The following is a 14,787-nucleotide window of genomic DNA, read 5'->3' on the forward strand; positions in this document are numbered from 1 at the left end:
CAGAGATCTTACTTTATAGAAAATTGGTAGTGGAGATAAAAATGTTTATTAAACTAATTTTCAAAAGAATACAATCAAATGCTAATTATATAGTTCTTCGGAAAATTCACAATAAGGATTACGTTAGGCAAGGTCTCTAATTTTTTTTTTTTTTTTTTTTTTACAGGTTAGACTTGTTAAAAGAGTCCTTGATAGATTGCTATAATGGCCACTGCTCAGCTCTCTCACTCTATCAGAATTCACAAGGCACCTAAGGTATTTATTAAGAATTAAAAGAAAATCAATGACTATTTAGTGAGTTAGTTCAGAATCATGACTTTAATCTTTGGTGTTTTTTTAAACAGCAGCTTTATCAGTTAATTGGCACATAATATTCTGGCAGAGTATGTCTACATTTTAACTTGGCTAATGGACTGAGGATGTTCAGGAAATTAGAATAGATTTCTACAGAGTAACTTACTGGGTGCTTGTTTCATGTTTATATATTTAGACTTTGTAGAGGAAAAGAAATCAGAAACAAAAAAAAGATGCTTAAAGAGAATGGCTCTTTGTTAGACATTCACTTCCTGACACAATTAGGACACTTCTAATGCACACTGTGATGTAATTATAAGAACTGTAGGAAAGAGTACTTAGAGAAACTAGGATCCTGGGGCCCTGGGGAAGCAAGGGCCAGGCAACCTTGCTGGGTTCACCTGGGCAAGTTTATCTTGTCCCATGACATTCATTAATGAATCATTCATTGATTCATTGAGAGCTTAATATTATATAATATATATGTAATGCTGTGTTATTCTCTGAGAGAATTAAAAAAAAGAATCTTCACATTCTAGAAGTTTATAATCTGGTTAGGGAAATAAGACTTACAGGAGGTAAGTCACTATACAAAGCAGTATATGCATTAAATATATGTGAAAAGAGTAAAGCAATACAAATTCTAGGAATTTAGAGATTTTATATAGACTGGAATGGTTTGTATATTTCTCACGAAGGAGATAGGACTTAAGGTGGACCTTAATTAATGAAAAGGATTAGGAGAGAGGAGAGAGAAGAGAATTCCATGAGGAAAAACTAGTATATGCCTTGGCTCAGAGTAAGAAATGAGCATGGCACGTTTCAGAGAATAACAAAGAATCCATCCTTACTGGAGTGGAGTGTCATCATGTTGGACAGAAGTAGGAAATAAAATTGAATAGGAACTTTGGGGACAAATTAATGTGGATCCTAAAAGCCAGGCTAAGGAATTTATGCTTTATTCTGTAATCAATGGAAAGTCAGTGGTTTCACCAGGACAGTGAGTAAAATAATGTTTTAGGAATATTAAGCTGTAGCAGAGGCAGGGAAGATTGAAGTTGAAAGAGAATTAGGGCAGAGAGAAAGCAGTCATCTTTCTGGCTCAAATTCAATATACTCACCAAGCCAACTCCTGATCTCATTGCGTTTCCACTTAGGAAACCCTTCCTGGGGTGAAAATGCTGAGCTGGGTATATGAATTGCAATCAGCTTGGCAGTTATTTTTCTCACTGTAAATTAACAAATTGACCTTTTGATATAAACAGATCTTTGTAGTTTGGACTGCATGAGCTACTTCTCCCAGTAAATTTTAAGTGACTGTATGATTTTTCTATTTAATACTTAAAACAACAATAATAATAACTCTAGAAGGTAACATTTATTAGCACTTACCATGTGCTGGGCACTGTGCCAAGGGCTTTATATTATTATTTCACTTAAACCTTAAAATAAGGGGAAAGCTGAAGCTCAGAGAAGTAAAGTAACTTGCCGTAGGTCATGTAGCTTGACAGCTGAGCTGTCAAACATTACTTATATCATTAGCACAATTTCTTATTAAAATAATTTATAATAGTGTTTTCTATTATCAAGCCACAGTATTTTCATTTGTTAGACATTTATAAAAACGTGAATGATAACCCTTAAAGTATTAGATCAACTGAGCTGAGAAAAAAATCCCTGGAGTATAGAAAAGTAACAGAATTCTAGAGGCCTTTTCCAATCATTGATCTTCATTATTACAAATGGCCTTTTAGATTCTATATTTAAAGTAAACATCTTTATATTTTTAGGTTATTTAATTTTACAAGTGGTTATTACTCAAGTATTGCCTCTAAATTTTGACATGTTTTCAATAGGTTATTATACATGCATGCCATGCCAGCTATTACCCAATTACCCCCAAGGAACCTTAATTTCTCAGGATCTATGGGTACCAAAAGCAATTTTCTGTAAAATTTTACACACATACACATACACACACATGCATATTACATACCTAATTCTCCTTCAACGTTAATCTTTCCTACTTCTGCTATAGCTTAATATTCGTAAAACAATTATTCTACTCACTCTCCTAATCAAACCTGCTATCTTTCGACTGGTTACAGAATAAAGCATAAATTCCTTAGCCTGACTTTTAAGATCCATAATAATTTGTCCCAAAAGTTCCTATCATACATGCAAGAATAATTTTATGTATCTTTTTAACAACTGAATATAATATGGTTTGACAAAATGATGAACTGATAATTCATTTTCGCTATGTAGTGTACCAAAGAGGAAGCAAGCTTACATTGCAAAATCATGTCTAGAATGTCCTGAAGACATTCTAGAACCAGATATAGATATAGAAAAGCTTTTGGGGCGTTCTCTTTCATCTAAATGCATATTTGTGGGTAGTACCTGCCTCTAAGTAACAGAATTATTAAAACTTCAACAGTTGAAACTGTGCAGTATAGTAAAAAAGACCTCTGAATTTGAATGAGGTAATCAGAGATCTACCATTCTGACTTCTAATATCATAGATTAGTTTCACCTGCTTTTGTACTTTATATAAATGAAATCATACTTTAGTACTCAATTGTATCAGGCTTCTTGCACTCAGCTTTATCTGTGAGAGTCACTTATACTGCAGAACTTTTGCTTAAGCAAAGCACAAAGATGTGGAAATACATGGTAGTAGAATAGTAGATGAATAGTAGTTCCACATGCTAGAGAGTAGGGTGCATAGGAGGGGATAAGGGAGGAGGGGCAGAAGGGAGGGGTGGGAGATGAGACAGGAAAGCTAGGCAAAGATAAGATTTTGACAGTTCTCAAATGCTACACTTGAACTCTATCCTGTACGAACACTGGGAGTGTCATGAGAAGATTTGTATTCTTTAAAGTTAATAATGTTGGCAGTATGAAGGACAGATTGAATGAAAGGAACCCTTAGCAGCGAGGTCAGAGGCAACTACAGTAATAAAGGGGAGAAGTGACCATGTCCTGAGCCAAGGCAGTGGCAGTGAGAAGAGAAAGGAGAAAACAGATCTGAGAATTCTCCTAGAGAGGATTAATAGGACTTTGTGATTGGATATGGGGAATGGAGGAGAGAGAGAAGCCAAAGATGACTGTACTTCTAGCTTGGATGATTGGAGTGGATGCTGATCCATTTGTCTGAGAATGAAACTTGGGATCAGGTTTCAGTCAGGGTGATAGAGATAAACTGAGTTTGAGGGGTCTACAAAGTGGTCTAGGTACAGATATTTAGAAAATAGACAAATGGAAGTAGGGCTCAGAACAGAAATAAGGACTTCAAATTTTCTCTGGATAGGCTGTAGCTGAAGCAGTGAGACTAGATGAAATTACTCAAGAAGAGAGAGCTATGAAAAGAGAAAAGCCTGAAGACAGAATTCTGGGGTGGGAGCAACATTTAAAGGGCAGAAAAACTGGAAAAAAATAAAAGAGATTGAGATAGATATGGAGGATAGGTGGGGGGAAAAATAGTGTTATGGCAGCTGAGAGAGAGGAGAGTGTGGGCAAAAGTGTTAAGCACTGCAGAGGAGTTTACATAATACGAGGACCGAGATGAGGTCAATGATAGGATGTACTTGGTGACTTTGGAGAGAATAGTATAGAACAGAGGGGGTGGAAGACAGATTACAGTGGGTTCTGAGGAGTGTATGAAAGGGAAGATTATATAATCATAGTAAAACTCCCCATTTTGCCTAAATCCATGGGTCACTGTAAAATAAATTATATCAGTCTTGAATTACTTGTATAACTGTCTCTGCCTTTCTTTTTGCCTTGCCAGTGAAGATCTAATCTGACGCAATATTCAAAGCCCAGTTTCCTTTCGATTATCTGTAAAGGTATCAGATTTGAGGTCTTGAAAAATCTTTCCATTTTACTTGTGGTAATGGCATGATGGGCTGAATATATTAAAGAATACTAATCTTTTTCATTCCCCCCCCCCAGGAAACAGTTTTCCCACCTCGAATAACTAATGAGCATGAGTCATTGATAATGGTGAAGGAACTTTTTGCTACTTCTATCTCATGTATAACATATCTAAGGGGCCTGTTTCCAGAGAGCTCTTACGGAGAACGCCATTTGGATGGTAAAGTTTAACTAAATGGTTACTTTGGCTGGTGGGGCCCTTTTCCTCTATTTGGCAGGAGTAAAACTTTACTTTCTCACAGAGTGTGCTAATTCCAAGTCATGGGTTCTTTAAGATCAATTTGCTAATTCATTTTCCATTTTAATTTCACTATGTTTAGTGGTTTTACTTATAGGAACCATTAGTTCCTGGCTAGATACCAAATCACCGAATGAAGAGAAAAGAAATACGTATGGACAAGCCCAGTAATTCTAAACTGTACCTACAAAAGCAGCAGCCAGATCGAAATCTACTTGGGTGTACATTTGCACTATTTTGTATCTCAACTTAATTTTTTTCTTTGAGGTAGACTTTGGCCTTGAGGAATTTTAATTGAGAAGTTTAATTCTTTCTGTTAACATATACAAATATGTCGAAAATATGCATACCCATGCCAAACCCATTTGTTGATTAACATGGATATGTAGACAATTATTATTCTAATCAGCTCTGTTCTTTTCTTAATTTTCTGCCTTTTCTACTTTTCTTCCTTTTATTTCTTATGTCCTTAAACTCATGATCTCATTTCCTTGTATTACAAGGTGTTTCTGTCTCCTTTCCTTCTCTTCTATTAAAAAGAATGTACTTAGGACTCTTCAATTTTTCAAAAATCTTTTTATCTGTTTAAAAAGATGGATTGTGATAACAATTCAGAAAATTTTGCTGATTTGTCATGAAAGTGGGAAAGTATCATTTGGAAAATAAATATAGAGGGCTACAAGTTTCCTTGTAAGATGTTATTTTTCAAAATCTAACTTTACTTTAAATTTCTCACATCTGTATTTAATGATATACTTAGGCCTTATTCTAATTTAATTTTCTTAAACATTTGATTCTCTACATGAGCATCAATGAAATGCATGTGTGCTATAAACACAAAAGCATTATATTTGCAACTGTGACAGCCTCATTTGTGTCCTCTTTTGGTCTATAGGATATAAATCAGTAATAGTGAAAATGTTTATATGTAGCATATAGTTGCAGTTTCTCCTCTTGTTTGGAATATAGAATTGGAAAAAGACATGTTTGGAGTAATTAACTGAGCACTTATTGTGTGCCAATCACTAACCTGTGCATGGAGGGCAATAGCATTGTTTATAGCTTTATTTTTTGTGACAGTTTTAATGGAAGTTATATATCTCCCTCTCAGTGTTTGTGCTTAAAGTAGCATATGTCATAAAAATGCCCAGTACTCCTAAGTTGCTCTCTTTTTGGCAATCTCTAAATGTTATACCAATATGGAATAATGTTCATATCTCTCAATAGCAATAGAGGTAACATCAATTTTAGGATAGGAAAACAATATGAAAAGGTGAAGTGATTTATACAAAGCCATACATGAATCAGTAATTGATTTTAGACTGATCTAAACCAAAACTTTTAATGTGATTTCCTTATTCTTCCTTCCTATAGTAAGGTAGTTGAATTTCAGATGGAAATTAATATTTGAGAATAATCCATGGAAACATTTTTCATCCTTTTTTTCTTTCATTGAGAGAGAGAGAAATACCAGAGAAGTGATTTGAGACTGAGGTGTATGTTTTAAATTGGTTGATGGAGATGGTCTTAGTACTACCTTATGATAACTTAGAATTCAGCAGAAGCAAAGAAGTGACACAAATTGATTTTGCAACCAAATCAGTTGTGCTACATTGTAGAAGGGAAGACTGCTAATCTATAATAAAAATGGGAACTAAGTCAATTATCAACATAGGATTTATTTTTAAATTAGATATTTAGTGATTCAAAATGTTTTATAAGCTATAAACTAAGTAAGTTATATAAATAAAATCATGAAAGGAAATACCCTTATTTAGTATGGACAATTTTAGTACAACAGACTGTTTCTATTTTTGTAGACCTCAGTTTAAAAATCATCCGAAAAGATAAAAAATGTCCTGGGTCACTGCATATTATCAAGTGGTAAGTAACTGAAATTCCACCAAAGTTGAACAACATTATTTTTATCATAGCTGAAATTACCCATAAGACTTTATTTGGTAAGATCATTTCCTTAGAACTACTGCCTTCTTCCTTTCTTTCTTTTCATCTTCTTTTTTTTTTAATTTCCTAGAAATGTGTAACAATTATTCAATATTATTTTAAGATACTGATTTAGTTTTGTTTTTGAAGAAAATGGACTTTATATAAGAAAGAAAAATATCAATCAAAATTTGATTGCTCATCATATGCATGTCAGTGTCCTAAACATCATGGGAGGCCAAAAGAAAAATAAGATGTGATTTCCTACCTCAAAATTGCTTACGTATTGGGCTTCCCTGGTGGCGCAGTGGTTGAGAGTCCGCTTGCCGATGCAGGAGACACGGGTTCGTGCCCCGGTCTGGGAAGATCCCACATGCCGCGGAGTGGCTGGGCCCGTGAGCCATGGCCGCTGAGCCTGCGCGTCCGGAGCCTGTGCTCCACAACGGGAGAGGCCACAACAGTGAGAGGCCCACATACCACAAAAAAAAAAAAAATTGCTTACGTATTATTTATAAAGTACTATCAACATATTAAAAGATACAGGAATTTCTAAAAAATAATTAAATGGGAAAGGTGAAATGTTTATCAATTTAATGTATTTCAAAGCAAAAAACAAATCAGTTTTGTACTTGGGATTCTTTCTGGCTTTGCATCTGGTCCAAATTGATACCAAACATTTATTTCTTGACAGGATTCAAGGTTGTTTTGATGCTTTGGAAAAGAGATACGTAAGAATGTTTTTAAATTTACACCAGGATCAAAGACTCATCCTTTATCCCTTTAAAAGAAAAATTTAGCCTTTATTTTGTTGTTGTGTTTTAATGGTATACCAGTTCCTACGTTTGCATTCCTGAACCAGTTTCTTTTTATTTTGTGTCTTTGTTGTCCTGTTGATGTCTCGTTTACATCAATTAGAAATGAAACCCCCATTTTTCTCTTTTACATACTCATATCTTTTTGACTACAGAATTTCCTCTGAAGTCACTGGAAGAGATCCACAGGATGTGGGAAAGGGCAGACAAGAATCTGGCATTTAGCACATTGAACATGTTCAAAATAGTGGCGATTCAGTTTGCAGATATGAAAGGAAAAAATGGACTTGAATAATCGGTTTTTATTCTATGTTAGTTATTTTGTTAGCTATGTTTGGCACATGTATATAACCTGTTCCCTCAAAATAGCTAGTATTGTAGCTTGAATTTTTTTAAATGCAGCTTGAATTTTAAGTGCATTAGATTTTTCTTGCTGCCCAAGACAGCTATGAAGAGTGTAGAAATTAGAGGCTCTAGTCCTAGTTGAAGAGATAATATATAAATGAACTTTCCACCACTGCTTTCTCCTCCTTTCCCCATCTCTGTCTTCTTTTTACTTCTCAATTCCTATTCCTTTAAAAAACCTTAAGGTGAGTAAGCCTTACATTGGATTATTTAGTTGCACTGATATATTTCCTTTTTCATTGAACAGTTATTACTTATGACTTATTCAACACTGACTGGGGGGTTGAGGGGTACAAAAATGAAACAGATATGAGATTGGGCACACAAAGAGCTTATAGTCCATGGCAGAAGATAGATGACAATCATATGCACGGCTGATGATCAGCTATTGCACACTGGCATAGCCGTACCTGTTGTTAAAATGTTGAAGTACTCTATATCCAGTGGTAAATGGTTGCTTCTCTGAGATCCCAAATGACTCCCACCATGTCCTCCCCTTCACCCCACCAGTGTCTCTTCTGAGATGTCCCTAGACTGTTCCACAATCTAGCAACTAAAGGGTTGACACCTGGCCCAGGGGGGAGCTTCCAGGAACTCAGCACCAGGGCTAAGTTGGCATCTTTTCTGATTGGTCAGTACCTGTGCCATGTTGGGCTGTTAAATTTTGATTTTTTCATATCAGTTTGATATTTTTATAAAAAATATCACCTTTATCACAAGTATAAATAACCATAATATTCATTAGAAAGTGATGCATACCAAAGGCAAGATATTGATCATGTGCAAAGGAAGTATGGAAAAGGAGGGGTTATATCCAGTGAGGGACATGAGGGAAATCTTTGGGAGAAAATGACTTTGAAGGCCCTTAATATTTAGACAGGTTGAGAGGGGAAGAAGGTCCTCACCAGTACACTGAACAGCACTCATTCATTCTCCTTTGTCCGTTCATTTAGCAACATTTCTTGAGTGCCCATCTTTGAGGGGCAGTGAAATATAGTTAAGAGCTCAAGGTTTAGAAGAAGTCAGTCTGAAGTGAATCCTAGTTCTGCCACTTAATACCTGTGTGATCTTGGCACATAACCTGCCTCTTGATAACTTAGTTTCTTTACAATAATAATAGAACGAACCTCTTAGGGTTGTTTGAGAATTAAATGAGTTAATAATCTAAAGCAGTAGTTTTCAAACATTAGCTTGCATCAGAATCACCTGGAGGGCCTGTTAAAACACACATTGCCAGGTTCCACCCCAAAATTTCTGGTGTGAGAATTTTCATTTCAGACAAATTCCAAGTGATGCTGAGACTGCTGGTCTAGGGACCATACTTTCCAAGGCATCACTCTCACCATTGCTCACCATGTTCAAGCACACAAGGATTCGAGAACATGCCAAGTGCCTTTTACCTTTGTACATATTGTTACTTTTGCCTGCAAAATTTTCTTCCCTACCCCACACCCTTTATCTGGCTAATTCCAATTTATCCTTCGGGTCCCAGTCTAAATATTTATTTCCTCGGGGAGGCCTTCCCTGACAACCCCACCACCACCCCTCTCCCAGCCTAGACTGTCCATCTGTTTAATGGTCACAAGCACTCAGTGCTGCTACTTCATAGCAATTAACACAATTGTAATGATGTACCTATCTGTGTGCTTTTTTTGTTCTCTCCTGCTGGCCTGCATGTTCCCTGAGATCAGGGGCCATTTCTATTTTTGAATGAATGAACTATTAATTAAATAATTAATATAAATTAGAGCTTTACTGTGTAGTCTTAAAATCAATTGTATGCAGTAACCAAAACGGCCACACAGTGTCACTAAAGTTTTAGTCTTTTGGGTGAAATAGGTGAATAATTTGATACAGAATTATGGTCCTGAAATTTTCTCATTTGTATCCTAGTTTTTAATAGGATTGCTTATATCTCTATCTCTGTATCTATATATTCCATTATTCTTCCAAACAGAATCTGTTTATAGTAATGTAGATGTAGGGAGGGCAGGGATTTTGTAGACTTTTATCAGACATAAAATTTTTTATTTTAGATTACTTTCAAAACGCAAACTGTTTTAGAGATGCTTATGGCATAATTAACTTTTAGTAATAATGAATTATTTTGTATATCTTTTGCCTCCCAACTAGAATGTAACTTATAGAGACTAAGGATAGTTATCTTCTTTTTTTTTTTCCATCTCTCCCCTCCCCCAGCAGAACCTTGGGTATGTAATAGAGACTCACATGAATGGATGAATAATTAGTATCCATTTCTCTGACCTTCTGAATAGTATTTTTTTCCTACCCAGATCTTTCAATTTGAAAGTCATATTTGAATTAGACTTTATTGAAAATAATAATAATATAGGTGCAAGTGTATAGTAACAATAGTTTTCTTTTCTCTTGAAGCTACACGTGGCAGTACTTACAGTAAGTGCACATTTAAAGACCAAGCCTCTGTCTCTGCTTCATTGTCTTTTGTTAAGTGAAGTAGTAAAACAGTATTCTCCCCCATCCTCCCTGAATTTCATTGTCTGTCCTATGCACTTTGGAAGAAAAAAAAAAAAACTCTATCAGAAGTTTTAATAAAAGATCACAATCTACATATTTCTTTGGCATATTATAATACATGAGGAACTATATAGGCTATACTATCTGCTTCATCTATTGGCTATCAGAATTTCATTTTCTGCGTTAATTTACAGACTCAAAGCTCTTTGTTTTTGAAGTTTTGCAGACTTTTTTGAAGCTTTGTATACTTCCTGGTATAACACGGTATATGTAGTTAAGAATAGAAGGAAAATGAGAAGATACTATTGAGAGTCTTAGATATATGAGTTATTTTAAAAATTTTAAACTGTAACAAATTACTGCAACTGTAGTGCAGTTGCGGTAATCATAGATATCTGGTTATCAATTTCCTTATAATTAGGGTTCACAGAATGCTCTAAAGACTCTCTATGTTCACAAAATAAGAGCTTATTCTATCTCTAGCTTGAAATATATATCTCAAGATACATATATATATATATATATATATATATATATATTTCAGTACTCAATTAATACAGCACAAATTGAACTCTTCACATAGAAAGTGTATTCTGTGGGGAGTAATCTAGTTTCAGAAATTAAATGCTGTTTATTTTTCCTTACATAGCTTTACACAAATCCGAAGGAACCTGAGGTAAGAACACATAAAGAGGTGGGCAGTATATTATATTTAAATATGTTTACCCGAGTTGAGGCCATAAATTATATCACTAGACTACCATATGAACAAAGTAACTCGTAGTGAGCTTTTTCAGTGTGTTGTATTATAAATGTCACCAATTCTTTATTATGAGATTTTAAAAACTACCTAGGGGTATTGGGAAAAAAACATTGAGTAGAACTGAGCGTATTCCCTAACACGCTAACAGTAAGAATCTGTATGAAAACTGCCTTTTATTTTTATTTTAAATGATGCTGAGTCCTTTCTATTTCTGACCTTTTTGGCATAATGCTAAACTTTTTTTTTATGGCTAACTTAATTCTCTCCCTTCTGACGTTTCATAGATTTTTAAGCTTTACCTCTTTACTTCTCTCTCTAAATTTCTCCCCTCTGCTTATTGAATCCTACTCATCCTCAACACCAACTTATGTTTAAAGCTTTCAGGAAAGCCTCTTTGGCTGTTTTGTTCACACTAATTTCTCCCTTCTCTAAATTCCTTTCTCCAGCAGGACCTCACAATTTAACACTCTTAATTAATTCATAAAGATTACTTTATCTCCCTAACCAGATTGTGATTCCTGAGGACAAATCTTGTCTTCTTTTCGATCTCCCAGTGTGAATTCATAGTCCTGGATACGTAATAGTAACTTGTGCTACTCTGAATGACAGCTGTGGCAGTGGCACAAATGGAGGGAGAAACCCTCCATTCTTTCTTCTCATTCCACCCTCTATTTTCCTCCCGGCTTTCTTCCCTCTTCCCTTTCCCTTTTGCTTGCTTTCAATTTTCCTTCCCTAAACCTATGGATTTAGCCTAACTGGTGACCTTCACAACTAAGTTAAGCGGTTTTTAGCCTTTAATATCCTTTCTTCTTTGGCAAGATTATAAACAGCTGTTTGAGCAAGGCAGAAGAAAACTGGTGCATGAGGTGGGTAACAGTTCCTCAATGCCCAAGCTAAACCTATTTTTATCTTTGTCTCTAGTTTAGTTTCAATTTCTTTTGTTTTCAGTAGGTTTGAGGGGAGGTTTCCCGAAGTAAGATCTCCTGATAAATTGTTAATAAATTGGTCATTTCCTTAGTGCAATAATTATGTTTTCTTATGCATGTAAAACTCATCTGAAACTAATGGTTTGGAGGTAGTGAAATGCTGAGGAAATCGGGCTATCTACAGAAAAATATTACAGAGTGGGAAGAAAACTGTTAAATGAGTTTTGATGCAGGCAATATATGTAATAATAAAGTTAGAAAGCAAAAGCTTATTATATAAGTTCTGAGCTATCATTTATGACCCAGAAAAAATATTTTGAACTCTTACATATTGTTTCCTATAGCAGTGATCCCTAACCTCTGTGTTCATGGCACACTCTTGATTACTAGAAAATTTGGTGGCATGTTTAAGGGTATTAAAAGACTTAAAAGGACACCAAATGTGTCAGCAATAATTATGGTATAACTATGGCACAGCAATGTTCATAGTGCCTGAAAGTATACATGGGGTTACACTGTTTTATGGTTGCTCTTTAGCACCAAATCACTGATAGAAGAAAGGTCAAAGAGGTAAATAGTTCTATGCACTCACAAAACAGCATTCTCACATAAAGTCTTTCTTTAGCATTTTTCTGATATGGTGCCATGTTTCTTGACTCATACTGGTAGAAGTATATATTGTCCCCTAAGCAAAACCACACAAACAGTAACAACATTAATATTTACCTGAAGGAAAAATGCACTTTACACATGGACTAAAATTTGCAGCACTCTTGTGAAGAGTCTTTCATGGTACACCAGTTGAGAACCTTTGTCTTAAACAAGTGTGCTTATCCAGTCCAGAGACCAACAGAGTTTTGGGCATTGCACAAAGCTGTGGTGCTTCTGCACTTGAGTCTTTGTTCTGGTTGCTCCATCTTAAGAAAGAGATGAACTGACGAAAGTAACTGAAGTAGTGAAGAGGGCTAGTGTGGCTTTTCTGCAGATACACACTACAGAATGGGTGGAGGGTATTAATAAGATGTGTAAGCCAAAATGTAAATATGTTAAGGAAATTTTTACACAGTTTAATGCATGATAGATCCATAAAGAATTACTATATTTGAATATTGTGATGATTCAAATCCTACTGTTTCACCATCTGTTTTTCTTTTTGCCTGTTAGAGGTGGTCAACGCCACTTTTAATAGGCTGCTTCAGGAACTGAACTATAGACGGTCCCTGCTTCTAGCCACAATATACTTTTAGATACTTTGTTTTTAAAAAATCCTGTAGGATGGGCTTCCCTGGTGGCGCAGTGGTTGAGAGTCCGCCTGCCGATGCAGCAGACACGGGTTCGTGCCCCGGTCCGGGAAGATCCCACATGCCGCGGAGCGGCTGGGCCCGTGAGCCATGGCCGCTGAGCCTGCGCGTCTGGAGCCTGTGCTCCGCAATGGGAGAGGCCACAACAGTGGGAGGCCCGAGTGCTGCAAAAAAAAAAAAAAAAAAAAAAAAAATCCTGTAGGATGAAATCCTAATTGAATGTGAACTCTATCCTGGCTGATTATATATTCATTCAGCAAGTATTAATTGGGTTCCCCTTATGTGCCTGAAACACAGGGGTTAATGGGTAGACAAGGTCCCTGCTGTCTGGAAGCTTATGTTCTTATGAGGGAGGATAAACAATAAACAAGTAAACAAAAATTAGCAAAACAGTTTCAGATAGATCATAATGCTATGAAGAAAATAAAAGTTGGTATGCTGGAGAGTGCTAAGGTGGGAATGGAGGAAGAAAGATTGGAGGGCAGTCCCTGCAAGGCCTCCCTGAGGGGCCACTGTTTGAGCTGAAAGTGAATGGCTAGAAGAGTCACCCCATGCAGGCCTGTGAGAGGTAATAGCATGTGACTGGCAGAACAACACAGTAGTTAACATTGCAGGCGCTGGAGTCAAATCCCATCTCTACTACTTACTAGCTTCATCTATGATGATGTAATACCTACTCTGAGTGTGGCTACGTAAGAATGAATAGATGTAGAGCATTTAGGGAAGTGCCCAAATATCATGATTATTATCATCAATTGGAGACAACATTTTCCAGAGTACAGTTGTGTAGAGGCCCAAAGGCAGGAAGGCATCTTGTGTGTTCATGGACAAAGAGGATGCCCTGAGCCTGGAGCTGAGTGAGTGGGAGGGAAAGAGGCAGGAGATAAGGTCAGAGAGGTAGGCAGGGGACAGATGAGTAAGGCCCGTGGGCCAAGGTAAATTCTGGATTTTATTCTAAGGGCAAAGGGAAACCATTAACAAAGGAGTGACATGGTCTGATTTGCATTTTCAAAACTTTTTTTGGCTGTAGAACAGAGAATGAATTTGGTAGAGGAGGAGTAGTTCAGAAGCAAGCAGATCAGATGGAAAGAGATGGTGTTGGCTTGGATAGGGTGAAGAGAATGGAGGTGAAGAGAACCAGATGGACTTGGGATGTACTTTGGAGATAGACCTGAAAAGTCTTGCCAATGGATTGGAGTATGGAGGGAGAATGAAAAGCTGTGTATGTTGCTGTTGCTTTGGTCCATGTGGATACATTCAGTATGATTAATAGAAACCATTGGTGAGCAGTTTAAAGACTCATACTTACTAGGCAACACATTAATCTGAAAAGCAGGAGAATGTTTTATGAGGTGTTAAGAAGAAACTAGTGCCTGCTGTAAATATACCTTCCTTGATCAATCAGACTCGGATGGAAGTTATTAAGGATTATCATCTTCTATAAAACAATTACAAACATAACTCTTTTATTAGTAGTTGCACTAGGGACCAAATAATAAAGTGTTAATAAAATTATCAGCCACTAAAGGATCTACTCTTGATACATTTAAAAAAAATAAAAGATAGCTCAGAGCATCAAAAAGCTAGAGCTGGTTGAGAAACATGGGCAGTCAGGAAGAACAGGCATTGTTTACTTGACAGGGCACCTATACCACATCAATGCATCAAC

At 36.2% G+C, this 14,787-nt stretch overlaps 1 protein-coding gene across 1 annotated transcript in view; it reads left to right on the top strand.

Moving 5' to 3' along the window:
* Positions 1 to 204: 204 nt before the first annotated feature.
* Positions 205 to 14,787, top strand: part of HORMAD2 (HORMA domain containing 2) — a 75,177-nt gene continuing 60,594 nt past the window's right edge. Inside the window, 6 exon segments of the mRNA XM_060119357.1 lie at positions 205 to 255; positions 4,252 to 4,393; positions 6,292 to 6,355; positions 7,107 to 7,143; positions 10,027 to 10,047; positions 10,778 to 10,804. Coding sequence (XP_059975340.1) covers positions 205 to 255; positions 4,252 to 4,393; positions 6,292 to 6,355; positions 7,107 to 7,143; positions 10,027 to 10,047; positions 10,778 to 10,804 — 342 coding nt within the window.

Source organism: Mesoplodon densirostris, chromosome 15 (genome assembly GCF_025265405.1).
Source record: "Mesoplodon densirostris isolate mMesDen1 chromosome 15, mMesDen1 primary haplotype, whole genome shotgun sequence".
Lineage (NCBI taxonomy): Eukaryota > Metazoa > Chordata > Mammalia > Artiodactyla > Ziphiidae > Mesoplodon > Mesoplodon densirostris.